Here is a 27757-nt window from a genome sequence, read left to right on the forward strand (position 1 = left end):
CAAAACAGGCCCTACAGGAAAAGCGGAAGTAGCTAATTTGTAGTTCCAAGTAAAGAGTCTCCACAGCTTTTAGTCAACAATCTCTTTACCCCCTCTTCCTTTCATTACTCATTCTTGTTTCAGTTTTGTGTTAGAAGTTAAACCATAAGCTTCCATTTGCAATTTAGAATGTGTACATTACCGAGGACAATTGTACAAATCCTTTAACGTATTGACGAGCGATTGTAATACATAATAGTTTTTATGTGCTTTACCGGTTATAAAATGAGTGAAAAACGAAAAGCCAGCACATCGGCGGATCATGACATAAACAAGAAATCAAGATCCCATAAACTTCTTAGCATCGAATCGAAATTAAGCATAATAAGGCGTTCTGAAAGCGGCGAATTCTTTGCTTCAATTGGTCGTTCACTTGAAGTAAGCAGATCGACGATATGTTCAATCGTGAAAAACAAAAATAAAATCGAGGAGTATGTTCAAAAGTGTGGAAATATTTCATCAAAGATTGTTTCAAAAAGACATGGTGTAGTGATGGATCGAATGAATTGAAGATCAGCACCAAAAAGGCGTTCCAGGAAGTTTGCCAATTATTCAAGCTAAGGCTCTTAGTATACATAAAGATTGGAAGAAACGTCTGAATGACACTTCCACAACAGAATTCACAGCAAGTCACGGTTGGTTCGACAAATTTAAAATGAGGAGCTCATTACATAACATTAAATTTTCCGGAAAAGCTGCTTGCGCAGACAAGACAACCAGCGAATTTATTTCCACTTTCTCTGACATAATTGAAGATGGCGCTCACTCTTCTAGCCAAATCTTTAATGTAGATGAGACGGGATTATTTTGGAAAAAGATTCCGTCACGTACGTATTTGGCAAAGGAAGAGTCAGTTGACCCTGGGTATAAAGCTGCTAAAAACAGTCTAACATTGCTATTTGGTGGAAATTTAGCTGGTGATTTTAAATTGAAGCCAATGCTTATTTAACAATCTGAAAATCCAAGAGCCCTAAAGGGGAAAGATAAAAGCAGGCTTCCAGTAATGTGGAAATCAAATAGAAAAGCATGGGTTACCGTGCAACTTTTTCAAGAATGGTTTTCCCAGAATTTTGTTCCTAGTGCTCGGCAATTTACCGTTCAAAGCTCTATTGCTATTAGACAATGTTTCCGGACGTCCAAAATCCCTGCGGACTTTATTTCCAGAAATTAAAGTTGTGTTTCTTCCTCCCAATACTACTGGCGAGATTCAGCCCATGGATTAAACAGTCATAGCTACTTTCAAGCGGTATTATATGAGAAGGTTGATGAACCAAGCAATCAAGGCTACTGACAAGGAAGATGACCCTACATTAAACGAATTTTGGCAAAATTATAATATATGGCATGCCATAAATATTATTGGCTACTCGTGGGCTGAAATAAAATCATCAACAATAAGCGGTTGTTGGTAAAAGCTTTGTCTTCAAATGTGCAGTGATTCTGGGGAAAATGAAGAAAATCTCGAAACTATTACAACTGATATTGTAAATACAATGATACAAATGAATTTAGACGTCAACCAACAAGATATCGATGAGCTAATACAATCTCACTCAGATCCAAATGAAAACCTGATAGAGTTAGAAGAGGTTGATGAAACCGAAATGGATGAGGAAGAAGCTGATGACGAGAATATTGCTAAAACTTTGACAGTCATGAAAGAATGTGATCCCGATGGAGAGCGGATTTCTCATGTGCGAAGAGCTATAGAAAAAAACAGCATGTTACCGAAATATTTATCAAGGTACAACGTTCTATGGATAAATTTGTTCATAAAACAAATGAAACTAAACTATGAATTTTTCATTTAAAAATAATATTTTGTATGTGTAAGACACTTTTTTTTATTCCTCTACTTTCCAACATTTCGACTTTCATACACGTACAGGAACCAATTACGTACGAAAGACGAGGACTTCCTGTAAATATGGATATGCGGAACCATTTAAGCTATCGCCTATTATTCCAGCCCATATCATCAGTTTTTCGGGATATTGGGTGTGGGATTCACGCATCCAACGATTTACGTTTCCATTAAAACTAAAAGTGGTCTCATCGCAAAACGTAACCTTACTTAAAAAAAATTTGGATCGTTTTGAGTGTCACATTTTTCCATCATTAGGTCTGCAAACTTTTCCCGTCTATCAATATCGTCGTCTGACGACTCTTGAACCAACGTTATTTTGTATGGATGGAATTTATTATCACGTAAAAATATCATTACGTATGTTTGCTAAATATCAAGTTACATATTTGTCTAGTACTCAAGTGTGGATCGTTTTCTAACAGGACACAAACATATAAATATTTGTTTTCAATTAATGCAGTTTTTCTGCGCCCTGGTTTGGATAAATCTTCTACTGAACCAGTTCCGTTAAACTTTTTTACTAATTTACTGACAGTAGATCTTGTTATGGGATTTCGGTTAGGATATAAATTATTAAAGATATTACACGTTTATTGTTGACTTCAACGCCTATCAACATATCCTAATATCATAAAAATATCAAATCGTTCTTTTTCAGATAAACGATCCATTGCGACGTTCAATAAACTTCAACAATAATTATTTATTTTAACGTCAAATTTGTTATTGTATTGTAACGTATTATTTTAACCTCGGAAGAGATTACGCTATAACTCCGAAATTTTGGCATTTAGATATAGGGAATATCAGATGAAAAATAATAAGTATTTTTTTAGGATTTCTGAAAACACAAAATATATAAGGTGATCCATTTGGAATAACAGAGTTCGTTATTTTTCCGGAAAAAGGAAAGATCTGACAACACTAAACACCACCATAATACCGACTGTATCACAAGACCCTTGTACACAAAAATTTATAGAAATCTTATAAGCCGTTTCAGAGATAATTGAGGCGTTCCATATATAAAACTCACTCTGTATAACAATCAGAAACGAGATGTTTCATAATTTACTATTACAAATTAACATCTTTTCAACTACTTTGGATTGGCAGTTGAATGTCTGGTCTGCCTCCGTGTTGTAAATATACCTGTTTAAACTAGCAATTGACAGGAAACATACAAGGCTTTTTGGCAGCTAAGTCCGCTGAATGCAACCATTGAGTTCTAGTCGTGAAATACATGAAAAAATTGTTTACGCAGCTATGTGAACATTGACATAACAAACTGGTGCTAAGTTTTTGAATTAAACATGAACATACGAGAGTTGCTACTTAAGTTTTGAGGTAGGCAAATAAAAACAAATATTTGTAATTGGGTATGGTTTTATTGTTTCTCAAAATATTTTCCATTAAGATCGATACACTTTTGCATACGTTTGATTCAATTATCGAAAAAAATTTTTCTCGAAATTCATGTTTGATCCGCGGGAATGGGAAGAAATCATTGACGCCAAACAAGGACGTTCACCATTAAAAATGTCAAACTTTATGATTACAATATCAGATTTGACATATTCACATCAGTGTTGGCATATCTCAAAATTAAAATAGCACCCAGTCTATCTTAAACAAATTGGAATATTTTAGATTCCAACTGTTACTATTTAGAGATGTTAGGTTAGGTTTTGAAAGTGTAAGGAGATAAGGGCAGCGAAAAGAAAGAAGTTGCAAGTAATTTCCCCAAAAATGTCTCAAATTCCAATAAAAATACATCATAAATTAGTGTTGTGGAATTATCGAATCGTGGTAATGAAGTCTTTTGTGTAGCTGATAATTTCAAGTAGAAATGATACAAATTGGACTGGACATAGGTTTCTTCCCAATGACTGAGAATTACGAAAAGTGTGCTTTAAAAACCGGCTTTACAATGGTAAGGTATGAAAAAGCGCCACATAAAAAATCAATTTAAAATAAACAGAATAAAAATAGATCTTTATTTTACAAGTGAAAAAAGTACCAGATTTTAGCTTGAGATTGTATTGTCAATACAACCTCAAGCTAAAATCTAGTATTTTTTCCGTGTATAGTACACAACTTTTTTTTGTGACGTGAAAAATGATTATTTAATGTTGAAAATTATATTATTACAATATTCTACTAAAAAAATTATCGATGTGAAATTTGAATTTTAGGCTATGTTGTACTGCAATTGGACCTACGTTGCTAAGGAAACTTTTAGTGTAATCAAGTAGCTAATTTAATTTTGTGATTTGATTTAAAAATTGTGGACTTGGTGGTTGTTCCCAAGTCATTTTTAGTATACAGTAAAAAAATTATTATTACAAGTTTAATTTGACTTCACCGAAATTAGGAGAAGTAGCCAGAGTAACGTCTCAAAAATTATTGCCAGCTAAATCACGGAAATTTTACGAAACCACGTATTCAAGATTTATGGAATGGAAGATGTTAAAACAAGCAGTTCTTTCTCGAAGACGGTGTTATTAGCTCAGTTTTTGAACTTGGTACCACAACAACACAACAATAAAAGATATTTATTATAATAGGAGACTCGCGTTGAGAAACATGGTCCATTGTGACTGATCTAAGAAATGGGGCTTCTGCATCGAGCATAATCTCTACTTCACCTGATAACCTTACTTATTACTTTGCGAATGTAGTCAAAAATTTCTATAAATCCTTTTCATGATCTGCTTTCATATCTCCCTGATGCTAATGCTAACTTACACAGTTTCTTCTTCATGCCCGTAGTTTTAGTAGAGCATTGCAGTACAATTAAATAAATACTTTTCTGCAACTGATGCACTTACATTAAAAATGTTTTCGAGTCTGCCCGATTGCTCATTGAATCATCTAATCACTTTAATTAACTTTTCATTTCAAAATGGCACTTTTCCCAATTGCCTTAAGGTGGCTCTAATTATACCTTTGTCTAAAGGAGGAGATCAAAATCAAGCATCGAATTATCACCCAATTGCATTTCTTCCCACGTTATCTAAGATCATATAAACATTGGTCGAAAAGAAGATTTTATTATTTCTGTTCAAATATAAAATACTTACTACCCATCACTCCACTGCAACAACTTTTTATGATTTTTTTAAGGCTTTCGATTATGTTAATCGTGATATTAATTAAAAAATTGCAGTACTACTGTTTTAGGGAAATACCTCTTGCATGGTTAAAGTTATACCTTACCAACAGAAGTTAGTTTGTAACGGTTGTTAGAACAATGTCTTCTTGCAACACAATAGAATGTGGAGTACACCAAGGCTCAGTGCTAGGCTCTATTTTGTTTCTTCTCTTAATAAACGACTCCGCCTATCTAGACATCAGTGGTTAAAATATGTTTATTTGAAGAATAGTTTCTCTTGGAGCAACCCTGATCTCACAGCACTTCAAAGGATCATATCTAGTGACCTAATCTTAGGATTTGTTGTGGACAAGTCCTTGAAATCACTTGTCAATATTTTCCAGCGTTCCGCAATAATGTGAGGGCATATTTACTGGAAAGTGCCTTCTACTTTGTAAACAACTTCTTTTTTGATAATAATATTTAATTCCGGGCATGCTGCATACTGGTTTAATTTTGCTATGGACTTATTTACTAATTATTATTTATAACTATTACCTATAATTTTGTTTCTCATTGTGGTTTTCTTCTGTATATTGAAATTTTATTTTGTTTTTATCTTTATATAGTTATTTTTATGTGTGTTTTTTAGTTTTTACAAGCTTCTCTCTACAAATTGTAACAATTTTTGGATAATAAAGTATTTATCTCTCTTTTTCTCTCTCTCCGTTACAAATTAGTGCTCCTGATGAAGTTTATTTAATGGTCAAGATTGTTGTTGTATTTGGGATTGCAGGAGCTTGTCTAATTTATGAATCAGCCAAATAACATTAGATGATATTAAAGATTCGGGGACTTTCTTAATTGTAAAACTTGAGGAAATAAAAAATTATGTAAACAAGAGATTTGTAGTTACTGAAAAATATGTTAAATTTTACCGATAATACATAGCCCTTCGTCCAGCAGCAAATGATCGCCGCCTGTTTTATGTATATCAAAATGGAAAATGTGTCAATCAAGTTGTGGGTAAAAAAAAGTTTTATAGGTTTTCCTAAACAGTGGCTAATTTTCTTCAACTTGAAAAAAAAGTCATTCATTTCTAAGATCGACTGCTACACTTTAGTTGTATCTGGGGGAGACTTAATGATACTAGAGGAACATGGCGGTTGGAATAGTATAAGGAATGTGTTATTCATGCAATGCACATTTTATAATTGTACTTTTGATATAAACGAAATGCTTAATAAAATATTCTAAAATTAAGTATCTACCTTTGCATTATATGTTTATACAATATTTTTTTCCTAAAAAAAGTAATTTCATTTAGTGACATTTTGTTACCTTTCAGTCAGGTTAGGTTAGGTTAGTCAAACTTTTCTTCCCGTCAGAGATATATTTAAAAAAAAGAACAGCAGCAGTTTATATACGAACATTAAATCAAATCTAGAAGGAGGAAGAAAAATAGAAGAAGTAACAAATGCACACATGATGCTATAGGTGCTATTTTAGATCGCGTATCCCTTGAAAAGCCTTGGTCAGATGGGAAAATCCTTTCCAAAGAAAAAATTGATAAAATTAAAAGATATTTTAAAACTTATTCTCATAGACGGATTTTTACTGATTCTTAAGAACACTCGGAGGGGTAAAATTGAACACGACACCGATTGTCTACATAGACTTTGAACTGGGAGTGATTGAAAGTGCGGAACATATGGAGTAAACTTTGCAGTATTTAAAAATAAAGATAATTACTTTAAAAATGTTATCTCATTACCTCATTATTATTAATAGTAAACAAAATTATGCTAGGCTAAATATTTTGGTTAGAGGTTAATTTAATATTAACTTATTATAGTCTTTAAACGTGTAAATTCAAAATAATATAATATTTTTAAATAGTATTAAATAATACAATATCGTCTTCGGATTAAGAAATATATTCCATTTGTGTTTTGTGGCTTAACACAATATCAAAACGGTGAGCACGTTATGAGAGGATATAATACAACATATACGAGGATGGCTCAAATATAAACCGGAATATTTGCATAAACGCGAAACAAATTTGTCGTAAAATGGCTGTACTGGATGTATTACGAGCGCAGAGAACAGCCGGAACCGCGTAACCTCGCCGAACTTATAGCCATGAGCGAGAAGGCTGTACCAGTGTCGCGTTTTTGTCAAAGACAATGTAAAATCTGTGAAAATTCATTGAAAATTACTCCATCTACTCTCAAGTGTATGAATGGTCAAGAAGTGGTGGCAAACCTGCCAGATGCGCGGCGGATGAGATGAGAATGTCGGCGCTATAGAAAAACTCATTTTGGGAAACCAACGCAGTACTGTATGTAATTTTGCCGGCGATATGAAATGGGGCATCAGCGTATGTAGTATTAAAAAATGATTCATAAACAGCTCGGTTAAGTTACCGCAAAATTTCAGCCAGATATATGCCAAGACTTCTGAACTTTGAGCAAAAATTCACATGCTGGGAAGTTTGCGCGCGTCCCCTGCAGCAGTGAAGAGTAAATAGAAAATTTCTAACACCAGTTATTTACTACAGAAGAGTTTTGTTTTATTTTGGGACACACGAGGAGTAATTGCGGTTAGTTTTTAGACTGAAGAATGAACTGTGAACCTACCTGTCTACAGATCAAAACGACGTGATATTCCAATCCGTCATGTGATGTTGCTGCAAAACAACACCAGACTGCATACAACTACAACTGAACTAATTCTGTTTGGAAACACTGAAACATCATCCTTATAGTCCTGATTTATCACCATGCGACTATTATTTATTTGGTCTATTGAAGGAGGCACTTGGAGGACTGTGATCCGAAATCAATGCAGAGGTATAAAGATTCGTGTGCGAATGGTTGCGTGACAAGATAAAATATTTTTATGTAGAGGCATCCGAAAGCTTCGAGAGAAGTGGCAAAAGTGTATAAAGTGTGAAAGAAACTGTGAAATATTTCAGCTCTGTAACTTAATAATAAAAACTTTAATATAAAAATTCCGGCTTATATATAACTTACATAAAATGTAAGCCACCACACTTTCGGTGTATATATTTGTTCAAATCTATTATTATATTATTACTAACTTCTGTCATTATACGTATCAATAGGTAAGACTTCCGTATAAGGCTAGTTAGGACTCAAAATATGCAACTATTCATTGCGAAAATGAAAAGTGGTGGAGTTATGAAGCAGTAAATCTATAGCTGTAATTGAACAAACAAGTGTATTGAAACGAACAAATCGCATCAGTGGCGAAAAGTTTGAGAAAATATTGCTTGAAATATTTTTGAAGAGATTGAAACGACACTTAGAACTACCCTAACTCAACCTAACCTAAAAAATTGTTTCTTGTCTTGAAGTCTTGAAACTTATCTATTTCATTTTGCGTGCACCAACGTCGCCTATGGAAATATTCACGCATTGGTCGCCGTAAATTTCAATTCTTTGAGTATTAACAACAGGTTACGCAATGTCAATCACCTTTATCAATTTGGCTATGAACGTGTTAGGTGATTTTGCATGATTGGAAGTTAAATATTCTCATACTTATTCGTATTATTGTATAAACAGGTATGTCAAGCTCATTATAATGGTATAGATTCGCATCCGGTTATTTTCACAATTTGATATTCTATATTCAGAGACCCCAACTCCACCTCATACTACATACCAAACCTCACCAACATCCGTCACCGGCATGATACGGACGTGCAAAATTGTCCATTTCTGAACAATGGTTAGGTTAGGTTGTACAAAAACAATTGCAGCTTATGCTGGATATGATGAATTAATCAAGAAAAACGAATAATTATTCTAAAATTGACATATATGGTGATAGTAAACAAAACAACTAACACACTAACTGCCATTAAGCATATTAAAAAGTAAAATTAAACATCCATTACATTGATGAAAAATAACTAGATTATTTAATTAACGTGTAGGCACGCATACATGTATACAAATAAAAAAATTTAGAACCTTTAGTTTTCACTAGGTAACAAACGTAGTCGTGGCTTATGAATAATTTTACTGATGTTCCGATGCGAAAAAATGGATTTGTTGCACTGGAAATTGTAACCGATCAAATAGTACTTACGTAAGTTGGAATCAAAGAGGCATATGTTTCAACCTATTTATATGAATGGTTATTAATAAAGAAATTTAGCTGTTTTAAATGTTTTACATTAGGTGCGTTATTAGATTCACATTCGTGTAACGTTAATAGCAGAATATTTGACAGAGACTGTGGAATCGCATCAGAGAATCTTTTGAGATGCCCTCACCAGTATTTATTATTGCTGGTTCTATATCTATATTCAAGAAATTTCGTTATCGAGTTAATAAGTCTTCAACTATTTTTTCGGTGTCTCTAACACAATTATCTTAAATATTTGCACTAAACTTTTCCGTTGCCTCTTTTCACATATTCAAGACCCTTTAATTACCGTTTCCTGTGCTCAATATTGTTTTTTAGCTATATTTTGGAAACAACTTTTGGTTAATATACCGTTACGAGTATAATCAGGCACTTGTTAAAAGCAATTTTGAAATTCCACAAATTTTACAAAATTATAAACACTATTTACTACTTATAAATAGAAAAATAAATACTTACCCATACATCGCGATGTAAAACTAAATAAAAAGTCAAATTAGTCCTAATTAGAACTAATTTCAACAATAAATACAAAAAAAAATTCGCAAAAAACAACACAGTAAACAAAGCTTACGTCAAATTTAACTTTTAGTACAGTCCAGTCATTCACGTTATGTCAATTATATCGCTGTCTTTTTTCACAATTACTACTGTCAATTTAAATAAATTATTACGTACGTCTATTAGTTGGTCTTCTGAAGAAGATCGATCTTATATTGTTATGATTGATTTTTATTGATAGAAGAAAATACTATGTACAAATTTTGTGATTGAGTCATATTTTGAAAGACCTCCACAGTTTCAACTTGCTTATGACCTCAATGAGGTGGTCGTTTCTGTCATTGTGAAGGACATGAAACCAAACTATCGCCTTCAGAGACCTTCATTTATCGAAACGAGCGTCAGGTAGTGTAGTTGTGGTGTTGGTGGAGTGGTTGAATTTTGTTTTAGTATGAATCACCAGCGGCTCCACAATTCCAACTTAGTTGTGATATACTGTACTGAAAATAATATATAAAGGCGGGATGGATGGGTTGTATCAACAATATTATTCTTAAAATGTGATTTTTACTGTGTTATTTTTAAGATACATTTCTTTTCAGATGAGCGTGACAACATTCATAAGCTAATTTCAAATCAACCGTCCTCTGAAAATGACTTTACAATGGGATAAATTGTCCCCTCAAGAATTTCAGCAGTTACAGGATTTAGCGGCATGTGAGTGAATATATTTTAGTTAAATTTTAATAATAATTATTTAGTCAAATTCGAAAGAAATTTATTGATATAAGATCAATTTAAATGAATATCGTGTTTACACAGATATATACTTTTTTGATGATTCGGTGTAATTTGGGCCAGTTTTGATATTTTTATTCAATAAGTAACAATAAATCAAACGAACAACTCTAGAAGTAAATATAAGTATAAAGAATTTGATGTGGAAAATAGAGAATTTTGGGATAATGAGAATAATATTTTAGTCTTTCTAATTTCCATTTATTTATTGATAAAAATTTTAATACTTTTTAACACAAATAATGTTTATTAGGGATATATACAAGGGTGGTTTAAAGGACAAGGGTTTTTTCAAAAAAAAAGTATCATATTAGTTTCCGCCATGTATCTGTCATATTTCAAAATTTTACATGAATCTGCAGATTAATTTTAATGCTAAAATAACTTTTGGTTGTTAGGTAAATATTGAGAAGAAACAATTCCAATTCTTGACTAAATATTATTTCTATACGTAGAGACACAATTGTAGAAATAAAGAAAAAGTTGATGAATTGATCTTTTGTTTGAAGATGTTTTTCACATCGACACATTATTGAATTCTTTCCGGTTTCCAGGTGTTTCATGTAGATGCTTCTTTTGCTGCAACTCCGCAAGTGTGGTACTAGTAATACCAATATACTCGTATGAGGTCTCCCAAAGTAAAGTTATGATTATTCTTATAGAGAAAAGCTGCTGATAGAACTGGTGTATAGACTTTACTGGTAAATGAGGGCTGTTGATTCTTGGAACGGATTTTCAGAATCATAGAGTATGGAGTTAGGAATTTGAAGTGTTGCTAATAGTTTTCCAATTTAATATCTGCAGAAATATGAGTTCAGTTCTTAATCGCGGTGTGTTAGTCCTTTCAAGATCAAGACCCGTTTAATGTGACTTTTTCTGCCGAGTTGATCGTTGGAGAAGATCCTAGAATTTGATCGTTGGGGAGATTATGGAACATAACATATAGACTATATCTGTAGTTTCTATCTAATAAATCGTTTAAGTATCATAAAGTAAGATTAGTTTTGAATTCTTGAGGTGTATTTAGAAAGTAAAAAACTATTATTTACATCTGTATGATGCTCCTTAGGTAGTTTGGGCACGAAATTTGTGATTGTCTTGCTTTTGTTTGACTTTTAGCAACAACAGAATCCGTGCAACATGTGGAAAATTAAATAAAAGCTTCATTTTTGTGAAACGACGATTTAATCGCATCTTTAGCGATAGTCGCAGTGTTCAAGCATCCATTTTTCTCCTTATTCTAAACGCAATTTTAAACTAAATGCATCATTCCGGGCAGAATTTTTAGTTATTACGTTGTTTATATACACATCACCACCCAATAACAAGACGAAAAATCACTCTCGTCGGAATGATAGAAGTGGGCCTTACACAAGCGTGCCGACATGAATCAGCGTTCGCAGTTATCAGTGTCTATACGAAATGTTGCAAAGCTGTGACGATTGGAATAAATAAATGTTCACTTACCGAGATGATTCAAAGCCTTGTGTGTATTAAAATACCAAAAGGGAAATTTTTTTAGTTGTTTTTTGGGTGGATGCACCAATGGCACATTTTCATATAACACATTTTACCTCCATTGATTTATTTACCTTTAAGTCATTCAACAAACATCTTATTTCTCCAAAAATTGCAATTGTTCCTTTGTGCTGATAAATGCGTTAAAGTTGTTAAGGCGGTGGCAAAACCAAAAATTATTAATAAAGAAAATATGATTTTAAATTTAGTTGAAAAAAATCCAACAGTTAGCGTAAGGAATGTGACAAGACAAACAAATACGTCTTTTTCAAGTACTTGGAGGATATTTAAAGAGCAACAGCTACATACTTATCATTACAGACAAGTCCAAGAAAACGACCGGAAATATTTTTATCACAAGTCATTTTGAATATTGAATTTAGAATCTCATGAATTTCAACTTTTTACAAGAATTAATACAATTTAAAGCCACCACAAATCCTAATTAATTATTTCCCAGACGATGAGTACATAAGTATTCGAAAACTCGGAAAATATATTAAAGTTAGTCTACTTTGGTGTTTAATTTCCACGTTCCCAAAAAAAACGAATATATATTTTTAATAATTAATTAGACTCCGAAGTGTACAAACTCTAATATATTCCGAGCTTTCGAAAACTTATGTATTCATCGCCTGTGTCTGAAATAATGATCAAGCACAATATACAAATATATGTGAAAGTATAATTATATTGTCCTTAACCCTAATTTTGGTCCAAAAGGAATATATTAGAGCTAGTACACTGTGGTGTTTAATTTTGTTACAATCCCACTACGAAAACGCATATATCATATAAAGATATTTATATATGAACAAGTCTGATATTTTCTACTCAAATAGAAGTATTGCCTGATGTTAACTTCAGAAGTTTAAAAACCAATTATATTATATTATAATAGTCTTGATCTGAGAAATATACATATTTTATTTTTTCCGAGGGAGCATTGAATGATAAAAAAATAGGCTATAGATTGCTTCCAACTGCTAGCAATATCTTGTACCATTGCAATTGATGCAAAGATTGCTACTTGGGGATCTTCTAATTTCATTCAAGCAAATAATGCAGTTTCGTTCTTTTTCTTTCATTATTTTTGCCCAAGATTCCAGCAAACCAAAAATGAATTCATTAAAACCGGGCCTTAGGCCCCAGAAAATATATGGTCAATACTAATTGTTTTAATTCGTCGTTGTACCTACATCCCCTAGCTGATTTATTAAGCAAATTTAATCACACACTTTCAATTTATAGCTAAATTTTTCACGAGTCATATGGGCATAAATATGGTTGTTTACAAATCCCAAGGCCTGTTTCCAACGTTGACATCTAAAAATACATACTAGTAACAACTTCACCTCTAGATCAGTGGTTCTTAACCTTTTTAAGCCGCGACCCAAATTTGAGAAATATGTTCATGTCGCGACCCAAAAAAATTCAATCAAAATTTTTTCATTGCTTTATTTTAGATCGTATTTTTAAAAAATCTTCAATCCTACGATGATGATTTTTTTTAATTTACAAATTTTTTATTTATTTTTTTAATAATAAAGATAAACAAAAGTACTTTTCGATCAAAGGAAAATTTAATTAATAATCAGTGTTTTTAATAATTTTTATCGACCAAATTAAAATATATTTATAACTTTTTGAAAATAATTGACATTTTAACTTATTCCTAAAAAAAAAAGAAATATCAATACGTATGTTACCTAAGTCTTTTAAATTTTAAATGCAAGTCATGCAGTTTTAATGAGAACCTTGTGCTTGAATACATTTTGAAAGATCTTCAAACCTCGTTTGAATGCTTGTCAAGGAGCACCTTATATCTATAACTTGTTCCGGTAATTATTTTTGATTACACACAGAGCCGAAAAACCAGCCTCACACATATATGTTGTTGAAAAGGGCAATAATACTTTTAGGGCTTCTTTAACAATTATTGGCTTTTCGGTTTTTAATTTTAACCAGAAAGCACATAAAGATTCAGTGTTTATGTAGAAATTGTATCGAAGTGCTTGGTCACTTTGTATTTCTATTAATTGTTCTTGAAATTGATTAATATTAACAAATTCCTCTTGCAAATCACTTACATTAAAATTAAATGGCATTCGAACCCAATTATATTTGAAAACATCGTCTGCAGGGAAATATCGATCAAAGTCTGCTATTAGCTTTTCTAAATGATTAATAATAATTTTCTGTATTTCAAAATCTGTGATATCAATATTATTGTCTTCAACAAGTAAATTAAGAGTCGGGAATGAAGCAAATTTCTTTACTTCAACTTTATTTCTCCATAATTTGAGTTTATTTTTAAAATAATAGTATGATTACGTCCTTGCATAGACGTATTTAGATTATTTATATCAAATAAAATATCTGACAAATAAACAACTTGAGTAATCCACTTCAACTCGGAGAATTTAGATGCTAATGGGTGTTTCTTTTCTCTCAAAAAAATTCGACTTCTGTCTATCTTCTGTCTATCTTCACTTACATCTGTCGTTTCATCCAGTTGAATACTATATAAACCAGCAATTTTTATAGCAGAAATAAGTTGATTCTTAATATAAAATGACATATCATTAATACGACATATCATTTGATAATGGTATCTTTTGTAATTTGTTCGAACTTTCATCTCCGCACATGATACGTGCCATGTCAATGGCAGCAGGTTTTATAAGTTATTCAGCAATATTATGGGGTTTCTTTTGTCTTGCAATATGCCAAGCCATATAAAAAGAAGCAAGTGTAGCTTGTTTGGCAGAATTTATAAAACCATTACTACTTGGTGCATCCAAACGCTGTCTTTTTAAATGGGCTTCTTTTCTTTCGAAGAAAGTACGATCTTTTCCCTCAAAGGAAAAATTTTTATGTTTTGCATCAAAATGTCTTTTAAGCTTGTTCGGTTTCATCGATTCATTACTTAATATTTCACTGCACAACACGCATTGCGGCTTGTTCACTCCTCGATCATAAATGCAAGTAAAACCTAATTCTAAAAATGCTTACTTGTATTCACTTTTTGCCATTATTAGGGTGATTACAATTTCACAATACACACTGCAGCTTGATCACTCCACTATTAATAATAAGACAAAATTTGTTTCTAAAATACTTTTATTCACGTTTCACTGTTATTACACGTTTCAGTGTTATTCACAACACAATACGCAGAAACGAGTTTTTGACAGAGAGCTTACTGAGTCTGCGCGCAGGCAAAGCAATGGCGTGCGTATTACCAACACCTCCTAGGAGAGAAAGCCTCAGGACAGGAATTGGACGTCACTTCCGGAAGGCCATTCGCGAAGAGTGGTAAAACCGAAACATTGTATTAGGGAATAACTCTAGGAGGTTTTGGTATTACTTATTATTTGGTGTATTACTAACTTTTTTGGTTCGACTCAGCGCGACCCAATTTTGGGTCGCGACCCATAGGTTAAAGAACTAGAGTGACTCTTCTTGTCTCGTTAAAAATCGGTGACATCACACTTGACAATAGCTTTCAATAGATTATGTGATATTAAAAACCGTATCACGTTTATCACATTCTGAATAGTATAATAATACTTGAAGCTTTCGGTTTTTTTCACGCCTTAAAAGTTAAGTGGCGAAAAGATCTTAAAGTATAAAGCGCAACTGAAAAGTTTATCTAGATATATCCTAAATCCCTGGACACGGATTTTTCGACTTTGGTCCTGAATACTAACTTAATGTCTTGGTTTATACGTTAAGAATATAGTTAAGAAGAAATATTTATATTATATTTATACTTACCTTGAACATTTTTATAAAATGTTGATGTTGTAATGGTTTACAAAATTTATAAATAAAGTTGTCAAAATTGTTCACATATATAAACTTTCGAATTTATTTAAAGAAGCTGCTAAATATCGTTGGTTGTCAAAAAATAAGTGAATATTGAAATCTCAATAAACTCTTATTATACGAGCTTATGTTAAATATAGAAGTAGATTAAGGTAAGGATACTTTTCCTAATTTATTACATTAAACTTTACATTACATTCTTTAGTCGAATTTTTCAAAATTCGGAAAAATTAGACTATTACGGTAGGCATGACTAGAAGAAAAATGGGGGGCACATTATTTTTTGTTTAAGCTACAATTCTTATTTTCGTCTCTCGAGCAATTGCTATGGGTCCGATTTGGTACAAAATTAGCATACATGGCTTTTTTGGCGGCGGATTGATGTTATTAGAGTTTGGTTGGGAACAAATGAATATTTCGAGGGGTCGCAGTGCAAAAAAGTGGTTTTTGACCTTTGCTCACCTCTGCAGGTCAAACGAAAAGCGACTGAAAAATGAAATTTCACATGTAGGTTCAATTAGTTGCGAGATGATTTCCTTTCTACTTTCTACCTCCACCCCTCTCCATTTTATGGTAATTTTTGTTATATTTTCTTATTTTTTGGTTCGAACTTCGCATGCAAGTAGGGGTGATGTTGAAGAATTGTCTTTCTCAAGTTCAAAGTTTTCTTCTTCAGTTCTTCTAGCACAAAACACCCGAAATCATTTTGATCGTTGTAATTGTTGAACTGGACCGCCTCCTATTTAATGAATAATCCGAGTATGATCGTTGCTAGGGTGATTTTTTTTTAATTCCCATTTTCGAAATTTCTTGTCATTATGACAATTTTTTCTTTGTTGTCAATTGGAATTGAACGAGAGGGTTCGAGACCACCAGGTCTATTGAAATTATGAATTTTCATTCGAGAGAGAGAGAGTTAACTTGTGAAATGAAAAGTTATTGAGGAATAGCATTTCCAAGAAATTCATTTTATGGAAAGATTTGTTTGTGTATTAGTTAAATTCTTCATCCGACGAAAAATTCGACTTTCGTGATGGAGCTCTGATGATCACGGCTTTTTTTTATACTTTATTTTTAATTCCCAAAATTTTCCTGAATTAATGAAATTGAAGCAACAATAACTCGGAAGACATTGATTATCATTTGGGAACAACTAGCTTATGTCTTAACGTGTGCCATATGATGATTGGTACTCACAAGTAAAACATCTATCGTTCTATACAAAATTGTTTGAGTTGCTGTTTAGTTTTATTTGTAACTATAATTCCAAAGTATTAAATATGATGAAGTGTTGAAAGTATACTGCTCATTTTTCCATTCTCAAGATCGCATTCTTCTCTATGAAAAAGAAAATTCGAACCAAGTGTTCAATGTATCTTAATAAGTGTGAAGTTTGTAATTTCCACCAGGTATGCCTATTCTTCTCGGACTTATTTTATTTAAATAATTTTCATAAATAGCCATTAAGAAATTAATATATCACTTGTTTTGCACTTCACAAAATCGTGAATTATTCTATTTCTGTTCAAAATCCATTATAATTTTAATTGATCTCTGTGATCATCAAGATTTTTTGAGTTTTCTCTATGACATCGTATGAAAAATCCAAGGACTTTTTTTACCTATTCATTATACTGACTATCAGTCGTGAACCAGAAACTATATAGTTCAACTCTTGCTTGCACTCGCTAACTGTTTGTATGTTTTTTCATAATTAAGCTTGCAGCCAATTAAACTGTCCCGTAAGGTTCCCTTCAGATTTATAATTTTAAAAAGTTTTTACTGATAAATTAACTCCTATATAAAATGCGTCGTTTAAATACGACTGTTTTGTCATTTCGTCGGCGATAAAAAAGATGCATCGTTTTTTATCACCCTTAAAAACGCTTGTTCCTCTTTAATGTCTACGTCTAGTATGATTACGTCAGTTTAATGTCTGCCCTGAGTTACATGCGAAGAATTCCTGAAGGACATTTTTAAAACAATACCATTGTATCAAATATGATAAATATCTATCAGCATTTATTCTATTTTTGTATCAAATAACGTAAACATGTATCAGCACTATTTTATTATAAATAAGATGTTTGTAAACAATTCGATGATATTTAATGTTTATAATTAGTTCGATCTTGAGATTAATTGTATTCATTCAAATATTCAAAAATAAAGTTTTTTTAAAAATATATTTCGAAACCCGAAATATATAATTGGCGCAGTCATTCGGATTAGTGCGGTCGCGAGTTTACGCAAAGTGCGATAAAGTTCCGGCTAAGTACTCCAGTACCTCAGCACTAGATCTACGTATTCAACGAGGGACAGGACTTCAGATAGCTGTAAGTGCCAAGTTTCCCTATTATTTTGATTCCTTTTTATTATCCATCCTTATCAGAACTTTGAATAAGGAAGAGATAATTTAATAATTTTGAATATATAATTTTATGAACGATTTTGATAAATTATTAAATACATTTAGTGAATTAAACTTAAAAGATAAACCAGAATATATAAAAATGGCAACGTCAAGCCCAAAAACCCTAAATTGGGATTTATTCAAATTAAAGTTAGAGAATATTAAACCTTACGACGGAAATAAAAATACTTTAAATAAATTTATAAATCGATGTGAAAACCTAATAGAGACGTATTCGGTTTATAATGATCAAGACATTAATAATCACGTATTAGAATGTATTCAAGAAAAATTAATAGATAAAGCCGAGTTAATGGTGGGAAATAGAATTGAGTTGAATACATGGTTTAAATTAAAAGAAGCGTTGATTCAATGTTTTGCAGATAGGCGCGATTTGGATTGTATTTTGCAAGAATTAACGAGAACGAGACCATTTAAAAATGAAAATTTAATAGCATTTGGTAATAGATTGCAATTATTGAAAAGTCAAACTATACAAATTATCAGTAATAATTTAAACCTAGGAGAGATTGATAAAAGATGTCAAATTAATCACTGTGAGAAAACAGCTTTGAACACCTTTATTGCGGGATGCTCAGGCGTTATACGTAATAATATGTACTTAAAAAAGCCTAACTCTCTGGAAGACGCTATGGCTTATGTAGACGAATTTGAGAATTTCGAAAAACTTTATGGTCAATTTTACGAACCTAAAGTTAAATATAATAATAACAATGTTCAAATGAATCCATCAAGAAATAATAGAAACAATCAACATAATCATAATTCTTTCTACCGACAACCTAATAATAATAATTATGATAGATATAATAATTATGATAGATATAATAATAACAACTATTATAATGAAAGATATAATAATAATAATAACAATAATTTCCCTAGTCAACCTATAAACGTAAATCCAATACCGCAAAGAAGACAAAATTACCCAACGAATGCGCAAGTATTTGGTCCTAAAAAAAATGTTTTTCGCCCGAACCAAATACCTGTAAATCGTTTACCTAGACCAGAACCGATGTCAACGACATCGAGAAATTTTTCTGACAGACCTAGTAGACATATAAATAATAATTATAATAATAATAATACAAATAATAACAAATATTTCAAATCACGAAATAATCCAAATTTTACATCCGAAGAACTATATAATAATAATTACAAAAATAAAGAAGAAAAAGAAGAAGAAATAATTGATTTTCACCATTTATTTGAGTCCGACGAAGATAATAATCGAATCGTAAATTTTCGGAAAGAGCCTCGGGAAAAAGAATTAAACACAGAAGAAATAAATTTTACTCCTAATGATGCATTAACATATTTTGAAAATTTTATAGAATCTAACGAGTCAAAACCTAGTGAAAAAATAATTGAAATAAATTTTACATCTAATAATTCATCACCAAAAATTCAAAAATTGATAAAAATAAAAGAATCAGAATTAAATCATTGTAAAGAAATAAATGAAAAAGTAGAACTAGATCTTAGTAAATTATTTGATAAAGAAGAAAAAGATAAATTAAATGTAACAGAAAAGAATTCAGAAGAAAATATTATAATGGTAGAACAAATGAATAATAATATAAAAGGAGAATTAAATGTAGAATTACAATATACGGAATTAGATGAATTAAAAATGAATGAAAATGATAATGAAATTGAAGTAAAAGAAAATGTACTAGAATTAAACAGAGAAATAAATGAAATAAATAATAATATGACAAGGGACGAAAAAGATATAAATGATGTTATGAAAATAGATAATGATATATTAGAAAAAGAATGTTATGTTATAAAACCTGAATTAAATACAAATATATTGAATATACAAAATCAAAGTAATATCATTGATAAAAGAGAAATAAATAATGAAAATGACGAGGTTGAGATTAATTATGAAACAATTAACAAAGAATTTGATAGAAATAATAATGAAATAAGTCTAAAATATTTCAATAGAAACTTATATGCTATACTAAATGAAAGTTTAATTGAAGAACTATTTTGGAAAATTAGATATTATCATTCAAGGAAATGGTACGCAATTCAAGAAATTATAAAATGGATTTTTATGCAAAGAACTTTCTTATTTTTTACTATTATGTTATAAGAATAGATAAGATTTAGAATTAATAGATAATAAATAAGTAAAATAAAAAAAAAATTAGTAAACTTTTAAAAGAAACTATAATAATAAAAAGTTATTATTAATTAGAGTATATATAAGAAATTTAATAATATAATTCATAACTTTGTTTATTCAACTAATGGGAAAAGAAAATAATATAAAAATTCAAATTATAATCAGTATAACACAAATGAATCATTTAAAACAATACCTATAACTTTAAATGAAACCCTTAAAGCTCAACCATTTGAAATAAATCAATATGAAATTCACAACTTTAACTATTCAAAAGAAGATAAAAAACTAATTAACGAAAATTATAATTGGCACAAAACTTATAATTGACGCAAATATAAAATAGATAAAAGTAAATTAATCCAAACAAACCTATGAGTTCAGAAGATGTAGAAAACTTTATTAATAATTGTGAAATGTGTTAAATGAATAAATATAATATAGACCCTTCAATTAAATTTGATTTAATATATCAATGTTATTAAGATAGTAAACCTTTCATATTCAACAATAACGAGAAAATGTATCTATTTCTCTTACGGTCAAGTTTATTCAATGTCAAGTATGAATGGAACTTCAGTTGTTGATAACATATTAAATTACGTTACTCATCATGGGTTACCTTATAAAATAACAGCTGACTGTGGTTCAGAATTTAAGAATAATGACCTACAAGATTTTTGTAAATTACACAAAATTGAGTTACATTATACCACGTCTAAAAATAGCAATTCCAATTCACCTGTTGAACGTTTTCATTCCAGTTTAATCGAACATTTTAGATGTATAAAAGACAATAATAACGATTTGACTCCCGATCAATTGATAAAACACTCAATATTAGCATATAACAATTCAATTCATTCGGTAACGCAATTCACGCCATTTGAAATTATTAAAGGCCATATAAATAACCCTGATCCATTCGATTTAGACGATCATTTAATAATATCTAATTACATACAAAATCACAAAGAAACCTCCAAATTATTATATGAAAAAATTAAAGATAGAAATGCTAACATTAAAGAAAAAATAATTAATAAGAGAAACGAAAATAGAAATGATCCCTTATCCTATGAAAATCAGAACATAGCCTACATAAAAACAAAATTTCGAGACAAGAAACTACCTAAATTCAAAAAAGCCGAAATTGTAAAAGATTCTGGCATATTACTAGAAACAAACAAAGGAACATATCATAAAAATATAATTAGAAAACCAAAAAATTAAAACAGAAAAATTGTTACAGATAATGAAGCCGACAATAGTATTAATGTTACTATTACTTTACAAGACGATCAAGACGGAAGACATAACAGTTACAAATGTAAATAACTTATTATTACCTATCAATTTAGGAACTAATAATCTTATACATACTAAACATACTTTCATCTACTATATAGATTTAGAATTCATTCATAAACAAATCAATAATTTAAAACAATATTATTATAACCTAAGAAATAATTTATCTCAAGCGAACGCAACAAATCCTATTTCATACCATAACTTAGCTGAACAATCTTTGAGTAGAACAGAAATTTTAATTAACACTTTAGATAAAAAATCAGAAAATATTTATCCACATTTAAGATTGAAAAGAGGACTAATAAATGCTGTAGGCAAAATAGATAAATGGCTTTTTGGAACTTTAGATTCGGATGATGAAGAAAGATATAATAACGCTATAAATGTTCTACAACAAAATCAGAAACAAATAATTCACGAAGTTAATTTACAAATATCATTACATAAAAAATTAATTGATCATTATAACAAGTCGATTACGACTCTATGGGATAATCAACGGAAACTTTTTGATAATATAGAGAAATTTCACATTTCAATTGAAAACAAAATAATAACTTTAAATAATTTTATAACATTTCAAAGTACAATTGCACAAATTAATCTGGATTGTCAGAGTTTAATTACACTAATTGATAATATCGAGAATGCAATAACGTTTTCTAAACTAAATACAATTCATAGCTCAGTTATATCAAGCCAAGAAATTTTGGAAATTATAAAATATTTAAACACCATTTATAATAAAGAACAAATACCAAAATTTAATAATATTTTGACATATTATCTCTTTCTTGGTTCACAAGTAACCTTTTCCAAATCTAAAATAATTTTTGCTACCCATGTTCCAATCCTTAAACCTAAAACCTATGAATTTTTCCATTTATACCCCGTAATTCAAAACCATACAATATTTATCCCTCCGCAACCTTACTTGGCCAGAAGTCAAAAAGAAGTTACTTTCATCAAAGAAGAATGCCCTGAATTAGAAGGAAAATATTATTGTAAAGAAACTTTCAAATTACAAGATAACTGTACTGTTGAACTTTTAAATGGACATTCCGGTAAAAATTGTGTTATTAGTGAAATTAATCTTCAAGAAACAATATTGGAACAAGTAACGAATGATGAACTTTTAGTGATTCCAAATTTAGAAACTGATGTAATTTCTAAATGTGTATCAGATCGCTATTTTAAATTAATGTATCCATCACTTATAAAAATTCCAAAAAATTGTAGTATTCAAGTAGGAAGTGAAATTTTCTCAACTAATGTACAAATTAAAAAAGGGAAATCAATAATACTACCGAAATTAAACTTTAAATTTTTGAATAATCAAATTTATAAATCCCCTAATTTAACTAATATAGATTTTAATAAATTGTATGAAATTAATAACATCGCTAAGAATATAAAACCAATTCACGAAATTTATAATCCACAAAGTCATGTATCGATAGGACTATTTACTGTAATAATAATAATTTGTATAATTTTAATGATATTTTGGATAATTCGAAAATATAAATATAAGTTTGTAAGAAAACAGAAAATAGAAGAAATGAAGAAAGAAGACATTGAATTAGAAGAGGAAAGAAAACAAAGGATGAAAAATACCTCCGTCATTTTTCATTCTTAGGGATGGAGGAGTTACATGCGAAGAATTCCTGAAGGACATTTTTAAAACAATACCATTGTATCAAATATGATAAATATCTATCAGCATTTATTCTATTTTTGTATCAAATAACGTAAACATGTATCAGCACTATTTTATTATAAATAAGATGTTTGTAAACAATTCGATGATATTTAATGTTTATAATTAGTTCGATCTTGAGATTAATTGTATTCATTCAAATATTCAAAAATAAAGTTTTTTTAAAAATATATTTCGAAACCCGAAATATATAATTCCTGTCAGTTATTTAAGTATTGTTGATAATTGATACTGAAACATTACAACATGAGTCGTTTTGGAGAAATTTCGACTCAAAAAATTACAAAAAATATAGAAAAATAATCCCGCAATCCACAAAAAAGCGTCTATATGGAGACAATTTATGGAGTTTTGTCATGTACGAAATTACGAAATATATTAAAGGATGCCTATAATATGAAAAAGAGGAATGGAGAAGATTATAAAGAATATGCAGTTCAATTAATTTGGAATTCAACTGAGAAGTTGATTCAAGAAAAATATTTCAGTTATATATATATATATATATATATATATATATATATATATATATATATATATATATATATCCTTTTGCCAACATAACTTTTGAAAAACGAGCTCCATCACGAAAGTCGAATTTTTCGTCGAATGAAGAATTTAACTAATACACAAACAAATCTTTCCATAAAATGAATTTCTGGGAAATGATATCAATTTTCAATCTTATTTCTTTATATGGAAAATTTGCTATTCCTCAATAACTTTTCATTTCACAAGTTAACTCTCTCTCTCGAATGAAAATTCATAATTTCAATAGACCCGGTGGTCTCGAACCCTCTTGTTCAATTCCAATATATATATATATATATATATATATATATATATATATATATATATATAAACTACAGACATTCGAAAAACCATCATAATAGTGTTCAGGAGGTCTCAAAACATGGGAAAAATTATGTGCCCCAAAACAAGGAAAAATTCGACTAAAAATTGCTATTCATATAGATTCAATATCGGCATAGTTTGATCAAGCTACGTAGAAAATTTACGTTGTCAAATTTGAAAAATCATATCACCGAGCCCACTGGAATATGGCTGGATGGAGATGGAAAACCATTTTGTCTTTAAGAGGTTCTAAGGAGACCAACTTCCTTGCTTCCTCAAAACAATCAGCTGACTATACTATAGTGTATTTACTATGCATCAGCTGGCGCCTCAAATATGAACAAAAAATTATACTTTCAGCGATTTCCTCTCAATAAAAATTTTATTGATGATAGCTTATATGTAACTGTCAATAAATATATACGAGTATGTCAGCTGGCTATATCTCGGTGGAAAAACTGTCAGCTGATACTTTGGAAGTTATTACGTAGGAGTTAAGCGGAGGCATCTATTTCCTATGTAAATGCATCAGTTGACCAGTTTTCCCTCGACTGCCAGCTCATTTTTTTTTATTTATCACAACAGTATACCAACAAACAGCTTACAAATTTTCAGCTTGGAGGAAATGACCTATCATTAAATATTCGGCATCATGCTTCAATATAAGTGTTATGATAAAATTTCGTATCAATATTTTTAAATGGAATAAGTATATTATCAAATAATTTGAGAAATATTCAAATAACTGATTAATTAATCAGCTTATTTTAATTCAATAATCTACTTGATAAATAATATTTATTATGAAAAATAATTGAAATCTATATCAAGCATAAAAATGTATTTAATTTTCACTTCCGCTTAAACTCGAGTCGTTCTCATCCCTGTCTGATTCATTATTAGAATCGCTGTCTGAGCTGTCTGCCATTATATTTTCGTCATCGTCGCGTGTAAAAAGATTATTAGGATGCATTTTTAGTATAATATATAATATAATTGAAGCAATGAAAAAAATATTACCTTCTTCTGGCTGAATAGTAATGTTGGTAATTGACTCCCAAAAAATAACGTCAACTCAAATTTACTATCGATTTTCAGGTTCATTATAAATCTGAACCCTGCGTCCAAATTTGGGCAATGTAGCATGCTCTTAAAAATGGTGGCAGAAAAGATCCATCAATGCCTTTTTTGGATAACTAGAACGTTTTAGTGTCCAAAAATTCATAGGCTTTTCGAACAACACTTGCCTCATGGCAAATTCTTCGATCTTTCCAAAAATATCTTCTCAGTTTCCTGATGTCTTGGATATTATGATGAAACACTCGATAAATTCTTGCGAAATCGCTATTATTGAAAAAGGACGTTTCTTTCCTTTTCTAAAAAAGGCTGGATTATATTCACATCCTGTGAATAAAAAGGCGAAAGTGCTGCGCATCATTTATATGATGCTGATAAAAATCAAATTTATATACATACGGTAATCTCGAACTAGATGCGTCCTGTGAAGTTGTTCTTTTTCGATACGTGGTGGCAAATCCGTAAAGCGTCCATAACATTCACTGTAATATAACTGAAATTTGTTTATTTTTTTATGTAGGAAGTTTAGTTTCGTGTCCATCAATTATTTTTTCGAACAATCTGAATTATTTCTATTGATATTTTTATTGATTTCTAACGTTTACTATAATAATGCGTATTTAATACTCCTCCGAGTGCTCCTCTATTCTTGACGATCTTGCCTTATTCCCCTCTGCTCTATTTCCCTCAATGATCTTATATAATGCTCTACCAAAACGACCGAAACGATCATGCGTACAACTCACCCATCCTTTTTACTCTCTCTGTTATGCTAGCAAGTGTTGTTTGAATATTTAGAAATAACGAGAATAATTTAAGATAGGTTATTTCCTGCCAACTGAAAATTTTGAGCTGATTGTTGATAAACTGCTGTGATAAATAAAAAAAATCAGCTAGCAGTTGAGGGAAACCTGGTCAGCTGATGCATTTACATAGGAAATAGATGCCTCCACTTAACTCCTAACGTAATAACTTCCAAAGTATCAGCTGACAGTTTTTCCACCGAGATATAGCCAGCTGACATACTCGTATATATTTATTGACAGTTACATATAAGCTATCATCAATAAAAATTTTATTTGAGAGGAAATCATCGAAAGTATAATTTTTTTTAAGGTTCGAGACGCCAGCTGATATATAATACACTATAGTATAGTCTTGTTTTGTTTCTTCGAGATATTGGAATTGTTACAATTTCACGATTTTTTAGTTAAGAGGAAATGACTGATATTCTTTTGCCGTGCGTGGGAGGCTACTGCCGCTCATCCCACTCACCGAGCTGTAGCTGACGTTTAGTAGGCATTATTTTTGTTGCTGGCTCTCGGACTAATTGTAACATTTATTTTTATTACCATAACCTCACTTAAAAATTTGTATTTTATTTTTACAGAATCTAATTTGGTGGATGTAGATGTTTTATTATTTGCTGAAGACAATTCCGATTCCAATAACTGGCAATTTCAACTATATTCTGATATAAATAGATAAATACTTTCAATTCACGTTTGCATTTTATTCATATTTATAATAATTTCTTATTATTTAGTGGTAGATGCGCTCGTTTTTTTGAGCATCTAGCGCACACTACCTGTGTCGAATCCAAAAGATCGTTCGTCGAGCGCACAAGAAAATTTGATCCGAAGTGAGTCCTAGAGATGGGCAAACATACCAACTTTTGAATAATTATTATCACTAAGACAAAAATATAAACCATTAGCAACATCTAAGATTTTCCAATCTGAGCATATGTTCAATTTTTTATAAAATATTGAACAAAAATTGATAGAAAAAATAATTTTTTCTAAAATTGAGTGCATTTTTGGTATTAGGTTCAAGAAATTGAAAAATTGCGTATTTTGAATTTTCCAAAATAAAGCCTTATAACAGTTAAAAATAGTTAGGTTACGTTGGGTTAGGTTAGGTTAGGTTAGATTAGACTATGACTATAATCGCATTGATGAGAAAGCATAAACTATTTATTACATTGTTGTTAACTCTTTTATAGTTTTTCTTTTTTTAATTACGGTAAAAATAAACGTTTAAAGCTAAATACAGGGATTGAAGATACCGTCTTTATACATGCAAAAGTGCACTCGATGCACCCTCCCATATAATCTGTGCGCTCGATCCACCGTGAGCTCGACTCATGTGCGCTCGATGCAGGCATTCCATATACCGTGCATACTTACTGCAGGTGTAAACCGGATAGTTACCACCGGAAAAAATGAGAGTGATTTTTAACATTAGTTTAAAATAGTTCAATAAATAAAATATTGAAATGGCAGGCGCCCCAAAATACTTGAAAAAATTATTTTTTTCAATTTTTGAGTGGCTGCCGTGATGAACTTTTAAAATCGACAGCTATAGTTATTTCGTAGTTT

The 27757-nt window shown here is 30.5% G+C and overlaps 1 protein-coding gene across 2 annotated transcripts in view; it reads left to right on the plus strand.

Moving 5' to 3' along the window:
- Positions 1-27757, plus strand: part of LOC130896169 (diacylglycerol kinase 1) — a 324802-nt gene that overhangs the window by 52654 nt on the left and 244391 nt on the right. For both annotated transcript variants that reach the window (XM_057804080.1, XM_057804081.1), the window contains exon 2: positions 10286-10400. In XM_057804080.1, coding sequence (XP_057660063.1) covers positions 10337-10400 — 64 coding nt within the window. In that variant the 5' untranslated portion in view covers positions 10286-10336. The remainder of the gene's footprint in view (positions 1-10285; positions 10401-27757) is intronic.

Source organism: Diorhabda carinulata, chromosome 7 (genome assembly GCF_026250575.1).
Source record: "Diorhabda carinulata isolate Delta chromosome 7, icDioCari1.1, whole genome shotgun sequence".
In the NCBI taxonomy this organism is placed as follows: Eukaryota; Metazoa; Arthropoda; class Insecta; order Coleoptera; family Chrysomelidae; genus Diorhabda; species Diorhabda carinulata.